The sequence below is a fragment of the Melanostigma gelatinosum genome (assembly GCF_949748355.1).
Source record: "Melanostigma gelatinosum genome assembly, chromosome: 13".
In the NCBI taxonomy this organism is placed as follows: domain Eukaryota; kingdom Metazoa; phylum Chordata; class Actinopteri; order Perciformes; family Zoarcidae; genus Melanostigma; species Melanostigma gelatinosum.
Window position 1 is genome coordinate 25,728,558 of NC_136646.1, and position 20,625 is coordinate 25,749,182.

General features: G+C 44.4%; 2 protein-coding genes across 4 annotated transcripts in view; one reads left to right on the top strand and one right to left on the bottom strand.

Annotated features, from left to right (window-relative positions):
• Positions 1-322: 322 nt before the first annotated feature.
• On the top strand, positions 323-11,262 carry LOC306787139 (keratin, type I cytoskeletal 50 kDa-like). The gene is made up of 7 exons (XM_079282193.1): positions 323-863; positions 1,596-1,655; positions 7,010-7,166; positions 7,284-7,445; positions 7,533-7,658; positions 10,133-10,353; positions 10,678-11,262. The coding sequence occupies exons 1-7, from the start codon at positions 367-369 to the stop codon at positions 10,763-10,765; spliced, it is 1,311 nt and encodes a 436-aa protein (XP_079138319.1). The 5' UTR covers positions 323-366; the 3' UTR covers positions 10,766-11,262.
• Positions 11,263-12,493: 1,231 nt separating this feature from the next.
• The window catches only part of LOC306787135 (uncharacterized protein), a 9,029-nt gene continuing 897 nt past the window's right edge, over positions 12,494-20,625 (bottom strand). For all 3 annotated transcript variants that reach the window (XM_079282186.1, XM_079282187.1, XM_079282185.1), the window contains exons 2-3: positions 17,153-17,669; positions 12,494-14,786 (exon numbers count right to left, since the gene is read on the bottom strand). In XM_079282186.1, the coding sequence (XP_079138312.1) occupies positions 13,725-14,786; positions 17,153-17,419 (1,329 nt within the window). In that variant the 5' untranslated portion in view covers positions 17,420-17,669 and the 3' untranslated portion in view covers positions 12,494-13,724. The remainder of the gene's footprint in view (positions 14,787-17,152; positions 17,670-20,625) is intronic.

Sequence of the window (20,625 nt, forward strand, 5' to 3'; positions counted from 1 at the left end):
TGAGCTGCAGTAAAAACATCACAGAACCAGTTCTGTGATGTGACTTTTTAAAAACATGGAGCTGACTTCTTGCACAGGTGGAAGTGAAGGAAACCATAAAGTTGCAGAAAAGGGTGCACAAAACAGTTGCATTGGACATACAGCAAGTACAAGTACCTCAAAACGCAGTACTTATTGTACTCGGCTCCATTCCATCTCTGGGGGTGTGGACCGTGGACCCGCCCCCTCATCTGCAGCTCAGCCCACCTGAGATCCTTTAAAAGAAGCAAACGTATCCGTCTCCTCTCACTTCTCTCCTCTTCCACTCCCTCCACCGGAGAAGACGAGCCACACCTCTTCTTCTGTCACTCCATCATCGTCCTCATCATGGCCATGGTCTCACAGAGATCCTCGATGGGCGGCTTCGGCTCTGCGAGATCCTCCTACGGTGGAGGCATGAGCTCCTACAGCATGTCGGGAGGAGCAATAGGTGGTGGTATCAGGGTCTCCCAGGCCAGCAGGAGCTTCTCTTCTGGCGGCGGTGGTGGCGGTGGCTACGGTTTCGGAGGTGGAGCAGGTGGTGGTGGAGGCTTCGGCTCAGGAGGCTTTGGCTCAGGTGGCGGAGGAGGTTTCGGTGGCGGCGGTGGCGTTGCAGACAGCAGCAACTCTGTCGGCAACGAGAAGTTTACCATGCAGAACCTCAACGACCGCCTGGCCACCTACCTGGCCAAGGTGGCGGTGCTGGAGAAGTCCAACGGAGAGCTGGAGCTGAAGATCAGGGGGTTTGTGGAGAGCAAGGTCGGCCCGAGCAGCAGAGACTACAGCCACTTCTTTGTGACCATCGCAGAGCTGCAGGGCGGTGAGGAAGAGGGGCAGCGTGGGGTGTTCAGTGTGGCGTCTGTGCTTCTTTTTTAGTTCTGCTCCGGGTACTCCGGGTTCTGCTGGTGGTCGTGTTTTATTAACCTGTTTTAAGGGCTTTTAAAAATCGAACCACTAAAGAAAAGATGAGAAATATCTATTTATAGGTTATTGAGCCACTCGTCTGGAGTTAATAACGTTATGAACTAATAACGGGAGAAGTATTCTGGTAAAAGATATTTAAGCGTAGCAGCTCTCAACTTCTGTAACCGATGAAAAGAACAAAAGAAAGAAGAAAGTTGATGACAAAGCACTAAATAAATTCACAGTCAGTTCTTCTCTATGAACTAACGGGCAAAAGCAAGAGATGATTAAGAGACGAGCTGGAGGATGAAATCAAACCCTGTGGGTTGAGTATCAATCAAAGAGCCACGCCCTGAATAGAGCAGAGCAGCCCTCAGGGATGAACTTCTGTAATAAAAGGAGGTGTGAAGACAAGCAGCTCGACACACCTGTGTGGACCAGATCCAGGTGCAGGTCCAGGTGCCGCTGCCACGCCTCAAACACTCATATCTGCAACACTCATCACATTTCTTTTGAGGGATATTTTATATTTATGTTGCAGAAAACCCACAAACATACAAATGTGTATATGTTCATGTATTTAGTCCGAGTGCACACCTCACCGTCCTGTCTTCTGATTGGTCACTTCACAATGTTTAATTGTCTTTCAGATCCAGGACTCCGTTCCTGGTCAGAGGCTCGGTGCTGCTGAGCGTAGACAATGCCAAGCTGGCTCAGGACGACTTCAGAATGAAGTGCGTGACTCGTTCACTCCACGTCTGTCCTTAAACATCTGGAACATCAACCAAACTAAGATCAACGCTTTAGACACAGTGTTTCAGCGAAATGAAAGATTTAAAAAGAGATGTGGCCGCTTTGTCTCCCTCTGCTGGAGAACATCATACAGTACCAACATGTACACTAACTACTGACACCATACAGTACCAACATGTACACTAACTACTGACACCATACAGTACCAACATGTACACTAACTACTGACACCATACAGTACCAACATGTACACTAACTACTGACACCATACAGTACCAACATGTACACTAACTACTGACATACAGTACCAACATGTACACTAACTACTGACACCATACAGTACCAACATGTACACTAACTACTGACACCATACAGTACCAACATGTACACTAACTACTGACACCATACAGTACCAACATGTACACTAACTACTGACACCATACAGTACCAACATGTACACTAACTACTGACATACAGTACCAACATGTACACTAACTACTGACACCATACAGTACCAACATGTACACTAACTACTGACACCATACAGTACCAACATGTACACTAACTACTGACACCATACAGTACCAACATGTACACTAACTACTGACACCATACAGTACCAACATGTACACTAACTACTGACACCATGCAGTACCAACATGTACACTAACTACTGACACCATACAGTACCAACATGTACACTAACTACTGACATACAGTACCAACATGTACACTAACTACTGACACCATACAGTACCAACATGTACACTAACTACTGACACCATACAGTACCAACATGTACACTAACTACTGACACCATACAGTACCAACATGTACACTAACTACTGACACCATGCAGTACCAACATGTACACTAACTACTGACACCATACAGTACCAACATGTACACTAACTACTGACACCATACAGTACCAACATGTACACTAACTACTGACATCATACAGTACCAACATGTACACTAACTACTGACACCATACAGTACCAACATGTACACTAACTACTGACACCATACAGTACCAACATGTACACTAACTACTGACATCATACAGTACCAACATGTACACTAACTACTGACACCATACAGTACCAACATGTACACTAACTACTGACACCATACAGTACCAACATGTACACTAACTACTGACACCATACAGTACCAACATGTACACTAACTACTGACATACAGTACCAACATGTACACTAACTACTGACACCATACAGTACCAACATGTACACTAACTACTGACACCATACAGTACCAACATGTACACTAACTACTGACACCATACAGTACCAACATGTACACTAACTACTGACACCATGCAGTACCAACATGTACACTAACTACTGACACCATACAGTACCAACATGTACACTAACTACTGACACCATACAGTACCAACATGTACACTAACTACTGACATCATACAGTACCAACATGTACACTAACTACTGACACCATACAGTACCAACATGTACACTAACTACTGACACCATACAGTACCAACATGTACACTAACTACTGACATCATACAGTACCAACATGTACACTAACTACTGACACCATACAGTACCAACATGTACACTAACTACTGACACCATACAGTACCAACATGTACACTAACTACTGACACCATACAGTACCAACATGTACACTAACTACTGACACCATACAGTACCAACATGTACACTAACTACTGACACCATACAGTACCAACATGTACACTAACTACTGACATACAGTACCAACATGTACACTAACTACTGACACCATACAGTACCAACATGTACACTAACTACTGACACCATACAGTACCAACATGTACACTAACTACTGACACCATACAGTACCAACATGTACACTAACTACTGACACCATGCAGTACCAACATGTACACTAACTACTGACACCATACAGTACCAACATGTACACTAACTACTGACACCATACAGTACCAACATGTACACTAACTACTGACATCATACAGTACCAACATGTACACTAACTACTGACACCATACAGTACCAACATGTACACTAACTACTGACACCATACAGTACCAACATGTACACTAACTACTGACATCATACAGTACCAACATGTACACTAACTACTGACACCATACAGTACCAACATGTACACTAACTACTGACACCATACAGTACCAACATGTACACTAACTACTGACACCATACAGTACCAACATGTACACTAACTACTGACATACAGTACCAACATGTACACTAACTACTGACACCATACAGTACCAACATGTACACTAACTACTGACACCATACAGTACCAACATGTACACTAACTACTGACACCATACAGTACCAACATGTACACTAACTACTGACACCATACGGTACCAACATGTACACTAACTACTGACATACAGTACCAACATGTACACTAACTACTGACACCATACAGTACCAACATGTACACTAACTACTGACACCATACAGTACCAACATGTACACTAACTACTGACACCATACAGTACCAACATGTACACTAACTACTGACACCATGCAGTACCAACATGTACACTAACTACTGACACCATACAGTACCAACATGTACACTAACTACTGACACCATACAGTACCAACATGTACACTAACTACTGACACCATACAGTACCAACATGTACACTAACTACTGACATCATACAGTACCAACATGTACACTAACTACTGACACCATACAGTACCAACATGTACACTAACTACTGACACCATACAGTACCAACATGTACACTAACTACTGACATCATACAGTACCAACATGTACACTAACTACTGACACCATACAGTACCAACATGTACACTAACTACTGACACCATACAGTACCAACATGTACACTAACTACTGACACCATACAGTACCAACATGTACACTAACTACTGACACCATACAGTACCAACATGTACACTAACTACTGACACCATGCAGTACCAACATGTACACTAACTACTGACACCATACAGTACCAACATGTACACTAACTACTGACACCATGCAGTACCAACATGTACACTAACTACTGACACCATGCAGTACCAACATGTACACTAACTACTGACACCATGCAGTACCAACATGTACACTAACTACTGACACCATGCAGTAATAACATGTACACTAACTACTGACACCATACAGTACCAACATGTACACTAACTACTGACACCATGCAGTACCAACATGTACACTAACTACTGACACCATGCAGTACCAACATGTACACTAACTACTGACACCATGCAGTACCAACATGTACACTAACTACTGACACCATGCAGTACCAACATGTACACTAACTACTGACACCATGCAGTACCAACATGTACACTAACTACTGACACCATACAGTACCAACATGTACACTAACTACTGACACCATACAGTACCAACATGTACACTAACTACTGACACCATACAGTACCAACATGTACACTAACTACTGACACCATACAGTACCAACATGTACACTAACTACTGACACCATACAGTACCAACATGTACACTAACTACTGACACCATGCAGTACCAACATGTACACTAACTACTGACACCATACAGTACCAACATGTACACTAACTACTGACACCATGCAGTACCAACATGTACACTAACTACTGACACCATGCAGTACCAACATGTACACTAACTACTGACACCATGCAGTAATAACATGTACACTAACTACTGACACCATACAGTACCAACATGTACACTAACTACTGACACCATGCAGTACCAACATGTACACTAACTACTGCCACCATGCAGTACCAACATGTACACTAACTACTGACACCATGCAGTACCAACATGTACACTAACTACTGACACCATACAGTACCAACATGTACACTAACTACTGACACCATGCAGTACCAACATGTACACTAACTACTGACACCATACAGTACCAACATGTACACTAACTACTGACACCATGCAGTACCAACATGTACACTAACTACTGACACCATGCAGTACCAACATGTACACTAACTACTGACACCATGCAGTAATAACATGTACACTAACTACTGACACCATACAGTACCAACATGTACACTAACTACTGACACCATACAGTACCAACATGTTCACTAACTACTGACACCATGCAGTAATAACATGTACACTAACTACTGACACCATACAGTACCAACATGTACACTAACTACTGACACCATGCAGTACCAACATGTACACTAACTACTGACACCATGCAGTACCAACATGTACACTAACTACTGACACCATACAGTACCAACATGTACACTAACTACTGACACCATGCAGTACCAACATGTACACTAACTACTGACACCATGCAGTACCAACATGTACACTAACTACTGACACCATGCAGTACCAACATGTACACTAACTACTGATGTACACTAACTACTGACACAATACAGTACCAACATGTACACTAACTACTGACACCATGCAGTACCAACATGTACACTAACTACTGACACCATACAGTACCAACATGTACACTAACTACTGACACCATACAGTACCAACATGTACACTAACTACTGACACCATACAGTACCAACATGTACACTAACTACTGACACCATGCAGTACCAACATGTACACTAACTACTGACACCATACAGTACCAACATGTACACTAACTACTGACACCATACAGTACCAACATGTACACTAACTACTGACACCATACAGTACCAACATGTACACTAACTACTGACACCATACAGTACCAACATGTACACTAACTACTGACACCATACAGTACCAACATGTACACTAACTACTGACACCATACAGTACCAACATGTACACTAACTACTGACACCATGCAGTACCAACATGTACACTAACTACTGACACCATGCAGTACCAACATGTACACTAACTACTGACACCATACAGTACCAACATGTACACTAACTACTGACACCATACAGTACCAACATGTACACTAACTACTGACATCATACAGTACCAACATGTACACTAACTACTGACACCATACAGTACCAACATGTACACTAACTACTGACACCATGCAGTACCAACATGTACACTAACTACTGACATCATACAGTACCAACATGTACACTAACTACTGACACCATACAGTACCAACATGTACACTAACTACTGACACCATACAGTACCAACATGGTTAAACTGGACTCTCTGGAGCTCGTCTCATCAATGACGTTTTCTTTGATATCACTTGTGTAGCTTTTTTGCACATTCATTCTTTTTGTCCCTCTTGTGTTGCGGTCATTAAACTCTGCAGGTTCGAGAACGAGCTGTCGATGCGTCAGTTGGTGGAGGCCGACATCGCCGGGCTCAAGATGCTGCTGGGAGAACTGGGCCTGGCCAAGAACGACCTGAGCATGCAGATCGAGAGTCTGAACGACGATCTGGCGAACATGAAGAAGAACCACGAGGAGGTACCCGGATGTTAGCATGCTAACGTTAGCCAAGAAGCCATTATTAGGAGAGTTAAGTGTGGCTTAGTTAGACCGCGTCCCTGTCTCGTCTCTGACGTCCTCTCTGTCCTCCTGCAGGACCTGATGACCTCGCGGACTCAGATGAGCGGCCAGGTAAACGTGGAGGTGAACGCCACTCCTCAGCAGGACCTCTCCAAGGTCCTGGAGGACATGAGGGACCACTACGAGACCATCAACGCCAAGACCAACAAGGAGCTGGAGTCCTGGTACCAGAGCAAGGTGGGAGGATGGATCCTTTAAGAGCCACGTCACTCGAGGTTTTATCTTCTTGAAGTTGTGAGTGACTCGGTCCTCTCGTCCAATCAGACGGAGATGCTCAACACGGAGGTGGCGACCGCACAGGTGACGATGCAATCAACCACGTCAGAGGTGAAGACCGTGAAGAGTCAACTTCAGTCTCTGCAGCTCGAGCTCCAATCACAGCTGAGCATGGTGAGGATTACTGATGTCCACGTCCACGGAGACACTGCAACAGGCTCCAGGTGTCCTCTTAGAGACAATAACAGACTCCAGGTGTCCTCTTAGAGACGACAACAGACTCCAGGTGTCCTCTTAGAGACAATAACAGACTCCAGGTGTCCTCTTAGAGACAATAACAGACTCCAGGTGTCCTCTTAGAGACGACAACAGACTCCAGGTGTCCTCTTAGAGACGACAACAGACTCCAGGTGTCCTCTTAGAGACAATAACAGACTCCAGGTGTCCTCTTAGAGACAATAACAGACTCCAGGTGTCCTCTTAGAGACGACAACAGACTCCAGGTGTCCTCTTAGAGACAATAACAGACTCCAGGTGTCCTCTTAGAGACAATAACAGACTCCAGGTGTCCTCTTAGAGACAACAACAGACTCCAGGTGTCCTCTTAGAGACACAAACAGACTCCAGGTGTCCTCTTAGAGACAACAACAGACTCCAGGTGTCCTCTTAGAGACACAAACAGACTCCAGGTGTCCTCTTAGAGACGACAACAGACTCCAGGTGTCCTCTTAGAGACAATAACAGACTCCAGGTGTCCTCTTAGAGACAACAACAGACTCCAGGTGTCCTCTTAGAGACAAAAACAGGCTCCAGGTGTCCTCTTAGAGACAACAACAGACTCCAGGTGTCCTCTTAGAGACAATAACAGACTCCAGGTGTCCTCTTAGAGACGATAACAGACTCCAGGTGTCCTCTTAGAGACGATAACAGACTCCAGGTGTCCTCTTAGAGACGATAACAGACTCCAGGTGTCCTCTTAGAGACAATAACAGACTCCAGGTGTCCTCTTAGAGACAATAACAGACTCCAGGTGTCCTCTTAGAGACAACAACAGACTCCAGGTGTCCTCTTAGAGACAACAACAGACTCCAGGTGTCCTCTTAGAGACAAAAACAGGCTCCAGGTGTCCTCTTAGAGACAACAACAGACTCCAGGTGTCCTCTTAGAGACAATAACAGACTCCAGGTGTCCTCTTAGAGACGATAACAGACTCCAGGTGTCCTCTTAGAGACGATAACAGACTCCAGGTGTCCTCTTAGAGACGATAACAGACTCCAGGTGTCCTCTTAGAGACAATAACAGACTCCAGGTGTCCTCTTAGAGACAATAACAGACTCCAGGTGTCCTCTTAGAGACGATACCAGACTCCAGATGTCCTCTTAGAGACGACAACAGACTCCAGGTGTCCTCTTAGAGACGATAACAGACTCCAGGTGTCCTCTTAGAGACAATAACAGACTCCAGGTGTCCTCTTAGAGACGATAACAGACTCCAGGTGTCCTCTTAGAGACAATAACAGACTCCAGGTGTCCTCTTAGAGACGATAACAGACTCCAGGTGTCCTCTTAGAGACGATAACAGACTCCAGGTGTCCTCTTAGAGACAATAACAGACTCCAGGTGTCCTCTTAGAGACAATAACAGACTCCAGGTGTCCTCTTAGAGACAATAACAGACTCCAGGTGTCCTCTTAGAGACGACAACAGACTCCAGGTGTCCTCTTAGAGACAATAACAGACTCCAGGTGTCCTCTTAGAGACGACAACAGACTCCAGATGTCCTCTTAGAGACGATACCAGACTCCAGGTGTCCTCTTAGAGACGACAACAGACTCCAGGTGTCCTCTTAGAGACAATAACAGACTCCAGGTGTCCTCTTAGAGACAACAACAGACTCCAGGTGTCCTCTTAGAGACGACAACAGACTCCAGGTGTCCTCTTAGAGACAATAACAGACTCCAGGTGTCCTCTTAGAGACGATAACAGACTCCAGGTGTCCTCTTAGAGACAATAACAGACTCCAGGTGTCCTCTTAGAGACACAAACAGACTCCAGGTGTCCTCTTAGAGACGACAACAGACTCCAGGTGTCCTCTTAGAGACAATAACAGACTCCAGGTGTCCTCTTAGAGACGATAACAGACTCCAGGTGTCCTCTTAGAGACAATAACAGACTCCAGGTGTCCTCTTAGAGACGATAACAGACTCCAGGTGTCCTCTTAGAGACGACAACAGACTCCAGGTGTCCTCTTAGAGACAATAACAGACTCCAGGTGTCCTCTTAGAGACGATAACAGACTCCAGGTGTCCTCTTAGAGACAATAACAGACTCCAGGTGTCCTCTTAGAGACAATAACAGACTCCAGGTGTCCTCTTAGAGACGACAACAGACTCCAGGTGTCCTCTTAGAGACAATAACAGACTCCAGGTGTCCTCTTAGAGACGATAACAGACTCCAGGTGTCCTCTTAGAGACAATAACAGACTCCAGGTGTCCTCTTAGAGACAATAACAGACTCCAGGTGTCCTCTTAGAGACAATAACAGACTCCAGGTGTCCTCTTAGAGACAACAACAGACTCCAGGTGTCCTCTTAGAGACAATAACAGACTCCAGGTGTCGTCTGTCCTCTAACTCTTCCGTCTCTCCGTAGAAAGCGTCTCTTGAAGCCCAACTCAACGAGACCCAGAGCCGGTACTCCATGCAGCTGTCTGGGTACCAGATGCAGGTGACCTCCATGGAGGAGCAGCTGATGCAGCTGAGGGCCGACCTGGAGAGGCAGGGCCAGGAGTACCAGATGCTGCTGGACATCAAGACCAGGCTGGAGATGGAGATCGCCGAGTACAGGAGGCTGCTGGACGGAGAGGGAGGCGGGTAAGAAGTTAAAACCAGAAACTCGGCAGAGTGAGACGTCTCTGTTTTACACACAATCTCTGACACAAAGTAGAAAGAACGCAATAATTAAAAAAGTGAACTATTTCTGCAATGTCCTCACGTGTTGGGAAATCGACGATAAAAACAGAAACATATAGTCAAACAACAATTTAATTTGCAGGTTATTAGCGCCAAAACATGAGCTCGGATGTATTTCACATCATTCAAATCCTTCATTTGTGATTTTTTGGAAAGTTTTTGAAAATACATTTTTACATGTGGAGCTTTACAGATTTCTCTCACCTCCTGTGACGTCTCTCTCAGATCTTCGTCCACTTCCTCCTCCTCCTCCTCCTCCACCACCACCACCGTCACCAAGGTCATCGAGAAGGTCGTCGCGTCGACCATCTGAGACCAATTGGCTGTCTGTCTGATTTCTGGGGGCGGAGCCAGATCTATCAACCTATCGTCTTCCTGCTTGCTCATCCTATGGTGCCTCTCCTCTTCATCACTTCTCACTCTGCTGTGAGTCAGCTGATGGCGTGAACGTTAAAGCTTCGTCTGCTCTACGCAATAAAACTCTTCTCAACGTGTCTGGAGCGCCATTTCACTGTTAGCATAGCATGTTAGCATTCACCTCTAAATACGCTGGTATTTAGTAGGTTGTGTTAGCATTAGCTACCATCAATTCAATTCACTTTACTGTGGATGAAAACTCCACATAGCAGCACTGTGAGCCATGATTCTTATCAAGCATGAGCAGCTTGATGTATGACGCAAAGCATGAAGAACGCCTCACCGCTCCATGAAACCAGAAGCTTCTCATGACCTTTCATCACTACGGCCTTTAGATTGTCCACTCAATTTGAAGTTGATGTGATAAATTATCTGGGAAAGTTTGTTAAAGAAATGTCAAAATCAAAAATGTCAGACTTCCAGTTGTTTAGAGCAGGAACCCAAGAGACTCTTCTGCACGTGCACAGCGACAGCTGCTGTGTCACATGTATGCACTTCATGCTGACATGTACAAACGGTCAGTCCAGCAGGTTAAACTCAGCTCTTCTGTGAAACGTCTCGAACATCATTAAAACACGAAGGACAAAACGAAAATGTAGCTTAAAAAATAAAATAAAGTAAAGTAATCAACCGAGAGCTCCAAAAGAGACAAAATATTATCCACCTAAAGATCTGATGAATAAAAACTGAATTAAAAGATGAGACTCACACGCTCAGACTTATATTATATATATAATATATATGTATGTTATATATATAATATATATATATATGATATATATATAATATATATATAATATATATATATATATTATATATATATATATATTATATGTATGTTATATATATATAATATATATTATATATATATATGATATATATATAATATATATATTATATATATATATGATATATATATAATATATATATATCATATATATATATATTATATATATATATTATATATATGTATGTTATATATATATCATATATATAATATATATATGATATATAGATTTTATATTATATATATATATTACATATATATAATATATATATATGACATATATGTCATATATATATATTATATTATATATATAATATATATATGACATATATATATATATATATTATATATATATGACATATATATAATATATATATATTATATAAAGACTAAGGTCACGTGAAAATTGCAATGTGTAAATCCACTCGCTATTTTAAATATAAAATGTATTCACACGGTCAGAAAGACACTTCTCACCCTCAATGGCTGCCATCTTGGCTCATCTCTGCTGGAGACCCAGGACGTATTGCTGGACCCGCTGGAGGGAAGGGAGGCCCGGGAGAACCAGAAGCAGACTGAGAGGGTCAGACCTGCTGCAGTAGAATGAGGGTTTCTAACACTACCACGTTAGTCCACAGGGGGCGACAGAACCAACACTAATCAAAGCTTTCAGATGACAACTAAACCGTCAACTTCATTCATGACTCAAACACACATGAACACAAAGTTTTAAAGAAGAAAAACGTGTCATAACACGATCAGACATACTGATCTCATTAAAACATGTTAGAGAACAAGAGGACGGAGGTTTGATTCCCGGCTCAGAGAAGAAGAAAGCAGAGCGGAGCCGACCTCTCATTAGTTTCTTTAATAATTATTTTTCCAGTACAAGATGCTGCATCACGGTCGTCTTTAAAAAAACTGTTGTATTAGATTTCATTAGCAATGACATAATCAGTAAAGATGTGTACACAGTGAGCGATCTGGACCGGCCTCCTTCAGGAGCGGAACCTTTGAACTGGAATGATTCTTTATTCTGCTACAGAAGAACACAGGAATGTGGAGTCAGCAGATTATCTGATCGATACTCAGGTTTACTTTAACACAGCAACAGAGACCTGAAATACTAGTAAACACAAGTACTTTCATGAGTACTGAGGAACCAGAAGCCGGTTCACCTGAAGAACAGAGTCTCAACTTAAAGACATGGATGAGAATCAACGTGACCGCTGGTGCTGTTTGTTCAATAAACGATGACGCTTGGATTAGAACTACAGAACAGCAGTTTGAGTGTTTCTCATCAACTGATGCCTTTATGTATCTTTCTTTACCGTAGTAACACTTCAGAGGAGCAACCGCATTCAGACAGCGGCTCACGTTACCGTGGTTCTTAACGCTGGTTCCTTAAAGAAATAAAACCTTTTTATTTTCTTGCAAATATTTTACTTTACAATCTCAGAATAGTCTCAGTTTTTCTCGTAATTGTTTTTAGTTATTTTCCTCTTAAATACATTTAATCTCAGAAAGTCAGATGTTTTTCTCTGAATATTAGTTGTTCTTTTGCCTACAACGGGTCAAATCTGCAGCTGTTCAAATCCTTATTTATACAATGTGATTTAACGGAGACGGACCGTAAAACATTCATCGTGTACATGTTCTCCCTCTGAAGTACTGGTCTGTAAACGGGTCCTGGTTCAGGAGCTGCTGGTCTGGTTTCAGTTACAAAAAAAAAGATCAAGTTACTCAAACTTGAAGTATTTTTGTGCTTGTTTTATAAAAGTACTCCAGAATAAGTACTACTGGGCCTTTGGGACCAAAGATTATCGACAAGCCCCTCATCATCATCATCATCATCATCATCATCACACACACACACACACACACACTAACACTTGCGTCAGAGCAAATCAGTCGCGTCACCCTGCTAACAAACATACGATGCAAAAAGAGCACAAAAGGTATGAAAAGTAAGAAAAAAAGGAAACTTTTATATATAGGATTTATAAAAAAAGAGGAATAATACTTTGTTTATCCGAGAGTTATCTTGTTCAAGGGGGAGGAGTTTCTTTTAGCTGCCGTCGCTGCTGGAGGAGGAGCTAGAGCTGCTGGAGGGGGAGGGGCTACCGGAGCTGGCCGTGTCTCCGCGCTCCCGTTTGTGGATCTGCTCGTGAGCTTTGAGGTGTCCCGACTGGCTGAAAGTCTTCCCACAGTGGAGGCAGGCGTAGGGCCGCTCCCCCGTGTGGATCTGCTGGTGGGCCTTCAGGTGGCCGAGGCGGCCGAAGCTCTTGCCGCACTGCGTGCAGCCGAACGGCCGCTCGCCCGAATGGATCTTCTCGTGGGTCTTCAGCACGCCCGAGTTGCTGAAAGTCTTCCCGCACTGCGAGCAGGTGAAGGGCTTCTCCCCCGTGTGGATCTGGATGTGGTTCCGGTAACCCGACTCCTTGCTGAAGCTCTTGCCGCAGTGCTGGCAGCAGAACGGCCGCTCGCCCGTGTGGCTCAGCCGGTGGGCCTTCAGTTCCTTGGATTGGCCGAAGCTCTTGCCGCAGGCGAGGCAGGCGAACGGCCGCTCGCCGGTGTGCAGCCGCTGGTGCGAGCGCAGGTCGTCGGCCTTGGTGAAGCCCTTGGGGCAGTGGGCGCACACGTAGGGCTTCTGGCCCGTGTGGATCAGCCGGTGGCGCTTCAGGTTGCCGGCCTGGCCGAAGCTCTTGCCGCACTGCGAGCAGCTGTAGGGCCGCTCGCCGGTGTGGATCCTCTGGTGCGTCTTCAGGTTCCCCAGCGTGCTGAAGTTCTTGCCGCACTGCGCGCAGGAGAACGGTTTCTCCACCTGCGTGTTGCGAGGCTTCCTCGCCGTCGGGTTCTGCGTTTTGCCCGTCGGGCCCGAACCCGCCTCGGCCTGCGGCGCCTCGTACGCCCCCCCGCCTGCGAACTCGGGGTCCATCTTGCCCATGCCGTCCATCGGCAGGGCCTCGGGCCGCAGCTTGTTGAGCTCTGTGCGGAGCTCGGCCATGTGGATGGACTCCAGGCCGTTGGATTCTGGGTACTCGCACTTCAGGGAGCTCAGCTCGGTGGTGTAGTAACACTGAAGGTCCACATGGTGGTCCAACTTTATGTACTCCAGAGTGTCCGTCACCTGGAACACACAGACGAAGACAGAGATATTATACCCCACACACACACACACACACACACACACACACACACACACACACACACACACACACACACACACACACACACACACACACACACACACACACACACACACACACACACACACACACACACACACACACACACACACACACACACACGGCAGCATCTCAATGCCTTTCGGCCTCTAGACGTGATGAAGACGAGCAACAGGATGAGGAAGAACGGGGATTTCAGTGACTTTGAACGTTGTTGGTTGTTGGTTCCAGACCGGCTGGTCCGAGTATTTCAAACTGCTGATCTACTGGGATTTTCACCCACAACCACCTCTAGGGTTCACAGAGAGCGGTCCTGAAGAGAAGATGTGTGGATGAAGACGCCTCGTTGATGTCAGAGGTCAGAGGAGAATGGGCAGAGTGGATGGAGGTCAGCGTAGGACATTTACATATTTTTAGGGGCAACTTTTGTCCCCACTGACTGAGATCCAGGGCATCTAAAAAGAAATTGGGGCATTTTTTTAAACTTGTGAAATAACATTTAACTTTTGTTCTAAATAATAAATACTTATTTCGGCTTACAGTATATGAGCAACTGTCATCAAATGGATCAATAAGACTATTAGACAGTAGTCTACAGATTCAAAGTGTTTTCTTAGATTTATTTAACAAAAAACAAACATAAATCAAACAATCATATTCAATTTATTTGTGGTTATTTATTGTTATTGTTAAATTTTTTAAACAACTATGAACAATTATTAAGTCAACGATGCCTTGATTGACATCAGTCATTGTGTGGAATTATTGAGAACAAATATTTTTGTAGCACCTCAAATATTGTGATATTACCCATTTTTGTCCTGAACTTATGAATGAGTCATTGTGTGGAACATTTTTATAGCACCTTAAAAATTAAAATAATGTGCCATTTGAAGGTACAAATTCAGTTCAGAGGTTTTACTTAGTAGAATATCTTAATTGACTGTCAGTCAGGTATTATTAATTTCCTGCAACCCTCAAATCAAAGAATAAAGACACTCACGCACAATTTAGCTGTATTTTCCCTTTAACTCACGAGATGCAGCATGTTTCATACTTAATGTGAATATAATTCATACTTTGTTGGCATCTTATTCTGAAAACCGGATGTTGGGCTGAAGAAACCGGATGTTGTCTCACGTTAATCTTTCCGCTAACTTTCAAAGTCCTTCGCTCCCGATCTGTGCGTTTGAATGCGTTTACCGTGGATGTCAGCGTAGAGGTGCACTAACATGTGAGAGTCTGTGAGTGGACCGCGGCCTCTCAGTCTCAGGTCTGATGAAGAAGCGCTCCGTTTATTTATTCGTTTAGAACGTTCGGTTCTTCACGCACACGCAACATCACTCAAGGCGAAAATCAAAACCATTCTATGGCAACTGGACCGGGTCATATAGGCGACGATGTTTTTGACAAGTTCATTAAATGATCATTATTATTAGAGGACATGATGGGACGTTTTTTGCCCGTCTCTAGTGATATCAGGGCAACATTATATTTCTTCGGGGTAGTTTTGCCCTCGTCTGTTTCCGACGCTGATGGAGATGATAGAAAGGCCACAGTAACTCAAACAACCACTCGTTGCTACCAAGGTCTGCAGAACACCTCTCTGAACGCACAACACGTGGAACCTTGAAGCAGCCGGGCTCCAGCAGCAGAGACAACTGATGCTGCCTCCAGCAGGACAGTGCAGCATGGCACAAAGCGCAATCATCTCACACTGAACACGACGACGAGTTCACTGCACTCCAACGGCCTCCGGTCACTACACCTCCATCCAACAGAGCAGCTCTGGGATGAGGTGGAACAGGAGCTTCTCATCATGGATGTGATGTTATCGTGTTAACATGGAGCAACATGTGCGAGCAATGTTTCCAACACCTTGTTGAATCTCTGCTACCAACAATTAAGGCTGTTCTGAAGGCAAAAGGGTCCAACCCGGCACGAGCAAGCTGTACCTAATAAAGTGGCCTGTGATCCATGCTGCTTCACTTCAGCGCTATGAACTCTAAATAAACTATTTAGTTGTGATTTAATCACAATAAACATAAAAGTGATGCAGAAATATCTACACAATGATGATGTGTAAGAAGTCTGAGTTCATGTTTCGTTATTTCTCTCAATACGACAAGTAAACAACTTTTAAACGTTTGTTTTCTGAATGGAGTCTGGTTCCATCAGTGCTATGCTAAGCTAACATTGTAGCAGCTCCATCAACACGACGTCATCGAGTCATGAATACAGCAGCGTGTTCTTCATTGTGTGACCGGGGTCTACCTGGGACCAGGTGTGAATGGTGGTCCTTGTTTACCTGTGAGATGTAGTCGAACACTGAGCTGGGCTCGTAGTGGGACTTGTGGTCCAGATCTGGGACGTCCCCGTGGTGGAAGTGGCCCAGGTGGTGGTGGTGGTCCCCGTGGTGATGTTCAGACTTGATGTAGTCCAGGCCGCTGATCTCCATCTTGATCTGGTCCTGGCCCAGCTCGGCAGTGGACAGCGGCTGGATCTCCGACAGGTCCACGGTCCGGATGGGCTCCAGGTCCAGGTCCTCCGGCTCGCTCTTCACACAAGGCAGCATCGCCAGCGGCTCGGCGACCTCCGTGGGGGAGGGGTCCAGAGGGGGGGGGAGGGGGGAGGCCGAGGCTCAAACAGTCGGCCTCCAAGTCTGTCATGCTGAGGGGGCGGAGCTAACGACGTATCGCAGACGCTTTGTCCCGCCCTCCTCTGTAGAAATCGACCTGTCCTGAGAGGGGGGGGGGCACGTGTCCTCTGGGAATCCAACAGTGAGTCACTGATGATGTCACCACCCACACCTGACTGGGACCAGCCTGCAGAGACACACAACACAAGACAACACAGCTTTACACTAAAGAAATATACATTCATACAGATCCATGTTTATCTTTTGTCTCTGATGAAATATGACATCATGTGTGACACTCATCACAATCAAACTTTAGTATATATACACTATATAGTGTAATATAATAATTTTGAACATGATAAATAAAACTTAAACAAATTGAATTGATTGTTAACTTTTGGGGTTAACTACGACTACTAGTAGTACCACTAGTACCGTACTTTTCGGACGATAAGCCGCCACTTTTTACCCCACGCTTTGAGGCGTTGGCTTATAGTCCGGTGCGCTTTATATACGGATTTTTCGTAGCTTTTCTCCGCCACAACAACAACCGCAACTTCTGGTTCCGATCTAACACAACATTTACGAGCTCCCGACACACAACAGTTGCTACCAGCAACCCCTCTGCTACCAGCTGTTACTGACAGGGTCGCTACAATATGGATGAAGTACCTTTGACCTTTGACCTCCCTCTCACTAGGACTGTTGACAAAAAAGGTTGAACGGCAAGATTCTTTTAACGGTACATGTCCGACTCGCTAGCGTCTAAGCTCATTTTAACATTACGGCCAATGGGGAAATGCTAACCGCGATTAGCATTAGCGAATATATAATATATCTTCGTACATCTTTTCATGCTTCATGCAGACATACTTACAGACTAAGGTCTCTCAAGGCTACCATACGGAAGTGAAACGAAGCAGCGTGTCTTCTCATTAGAATCTAAAAGCAACGTAGCCGTAAATGCTACTCAGAGCTACGTCGACACGCTGCTTCGTTTTACTTCTTCCGTATGGTAGCCTTGAGAGACCTTAGTCTGTAATGTAAGTGTGTCTGTATTATGGATTTTACGGATTCTGTACCCTCGTGGGGTGGGGGTCTGTTTAGCTTTTATTTTAATCAAATCAAAGAGGCTACAGATCTGAGTAGAACACCACTAAGCACCTGCCAAAAGGTTGTCCAAACACCACCTGAACAAACAAGGAATGGCTGAGATAAAGCAGACGATGAAAACACACATATTACTCGCATGCTGTGGGGGGGGGGGTACAGTTAGGACAATGTTTAGAAAAGCGTAGCATTCAGCGTGTTGTTGAAAGCATTTGTCACGGAGAAAAATACCGGAAATAGTCCAGACATATTAAAATAAAAGTCAGAAAAAAAGTCTGCGCAACATCATCATACCAGCCATTGTAAACACTGTAAACACAATTATACATGAACTAAGATCATAACTGGAAGATATCTAGAAGATTTGCCACAATTGTGGCCAACAATCGGCGAACTATGATCGCTGTATGGCGCTCTCTCTGCCGTCTCACCACGGAGCATATGAATAGCAAAGTGACACTGACGAAAGATCGACTGAAAGCACGAACGAAGCAATTCTCAGGCTGTTCAATTCCGACACTGAAGAAGAGGACTTTAATGGTTTTAGTGCACAGGAGGGCGAAGGCGATCAATAGCGATCCTTTCCGGCTCGGATCAGAGGGGTTACCGGTACCGTAAGCCACTTCCCGGCTTGGGCCTGTGCGGAGCGCGTGGAGACGCCTCCTAGGTGACGTATTACCGTTTTTTCCAGTTTTCTTTCTTCCAGTTCTACAAAAATTGTTCGACAAAACTTGTTCAAGAGTTTTTTGTGTGCGTGTTTTTGAGTGAGATAAATAAATCATGGTTTGCAATATAACTGCTGTCCTGAGTCTGCATTTGGGTCCTTGAACACACCACATCATGAACCGGTAGGTAGATGTCCGACTCGCTAAGACAGACTGAGGTCTCTCGTTGCTTTTAGATTCTAATGAGAAGACGCGCTGCTTCGTTTCACTTCTTCCGTTTGGTAGCCTTGAGAGACCGTAGTCTGTAAGTATGTCTGCATGAAAAGATGTACGAAGATATATTATATTCGCTGATGCTAATCGCGGTTAGCATTTCCCCATTGGCCGTAATGTTAAAATTAGCTTAGAAGCTAGCGACATGTTATGATGTTCTGAGAAGAAGACAACTTTCGTACTGTTAAAAGCATCTTGCTGTTCAACGGGGACACCTGTGGCTTATAGACCGGTGCGGCTTATCTATGTACAAATTATTTTATTGTTATTTTTGCATCGGCTGGTGCGGCCTATATACCGGTGCGCTCTATAGTCCGAAAAGTACGGTACTACCACCACTACTGATAGTCTGTCACTTAGCCCCTGCCATCAGTGTATGACTCAAACGTAACCTCTGCATTGAACCCATCCCTATCTTATTGGGAGCAGCGGGCTGCTGAGGAGCGGTTAGGGGTTCAGTGCCTTGCTCAGGGACACTTCGGCACAGGACACGTAGCAGCCGAGGATCGAACCGCCGACCCTCTCTACCCTCTCTACTCTGAAGTAGGTTATATTTACTCAAGTACTGTAGTTAAAGGAGTACTTCACCCACTGAATTAGTAACCACGTGTTTGTATATAGTTCCATTGACTTCACTTCATCAAGAGTTAACATTTATACTTTAACATGAATAAAAAGTGTTTAAGTTCATCGATTATTGTAGAACTTCTCCTGATGCTGCAGGTTTTTGTTGTCGTACTTTGCTTCAGTATCATAGTTTTAAGTATCACTTTAGAAACAGCTGCAGCAGTAAAATACAACATACACATTAATACTGCAGTAGTATTGATCCATAAACATAAATCACTAAACACTGACAGGCCATCAATCAATACTTCTATTTGAACTGTTGACAATATGCACATCCTACTTCAGGAAGGTTGTGAATGCAGTACTTTTACTTGTAATGGAGTACTTCCACTCACTACTGAGGTACTTTCACTGCAGTGAAGAATCTAAATACTTCTTGTTCACTCGCACGCGCGCACACACATGCACGCGCAATAAAGTTTGCAGCCGTTAACGTCAAACTAACTGCCACAAAAAAAGCCC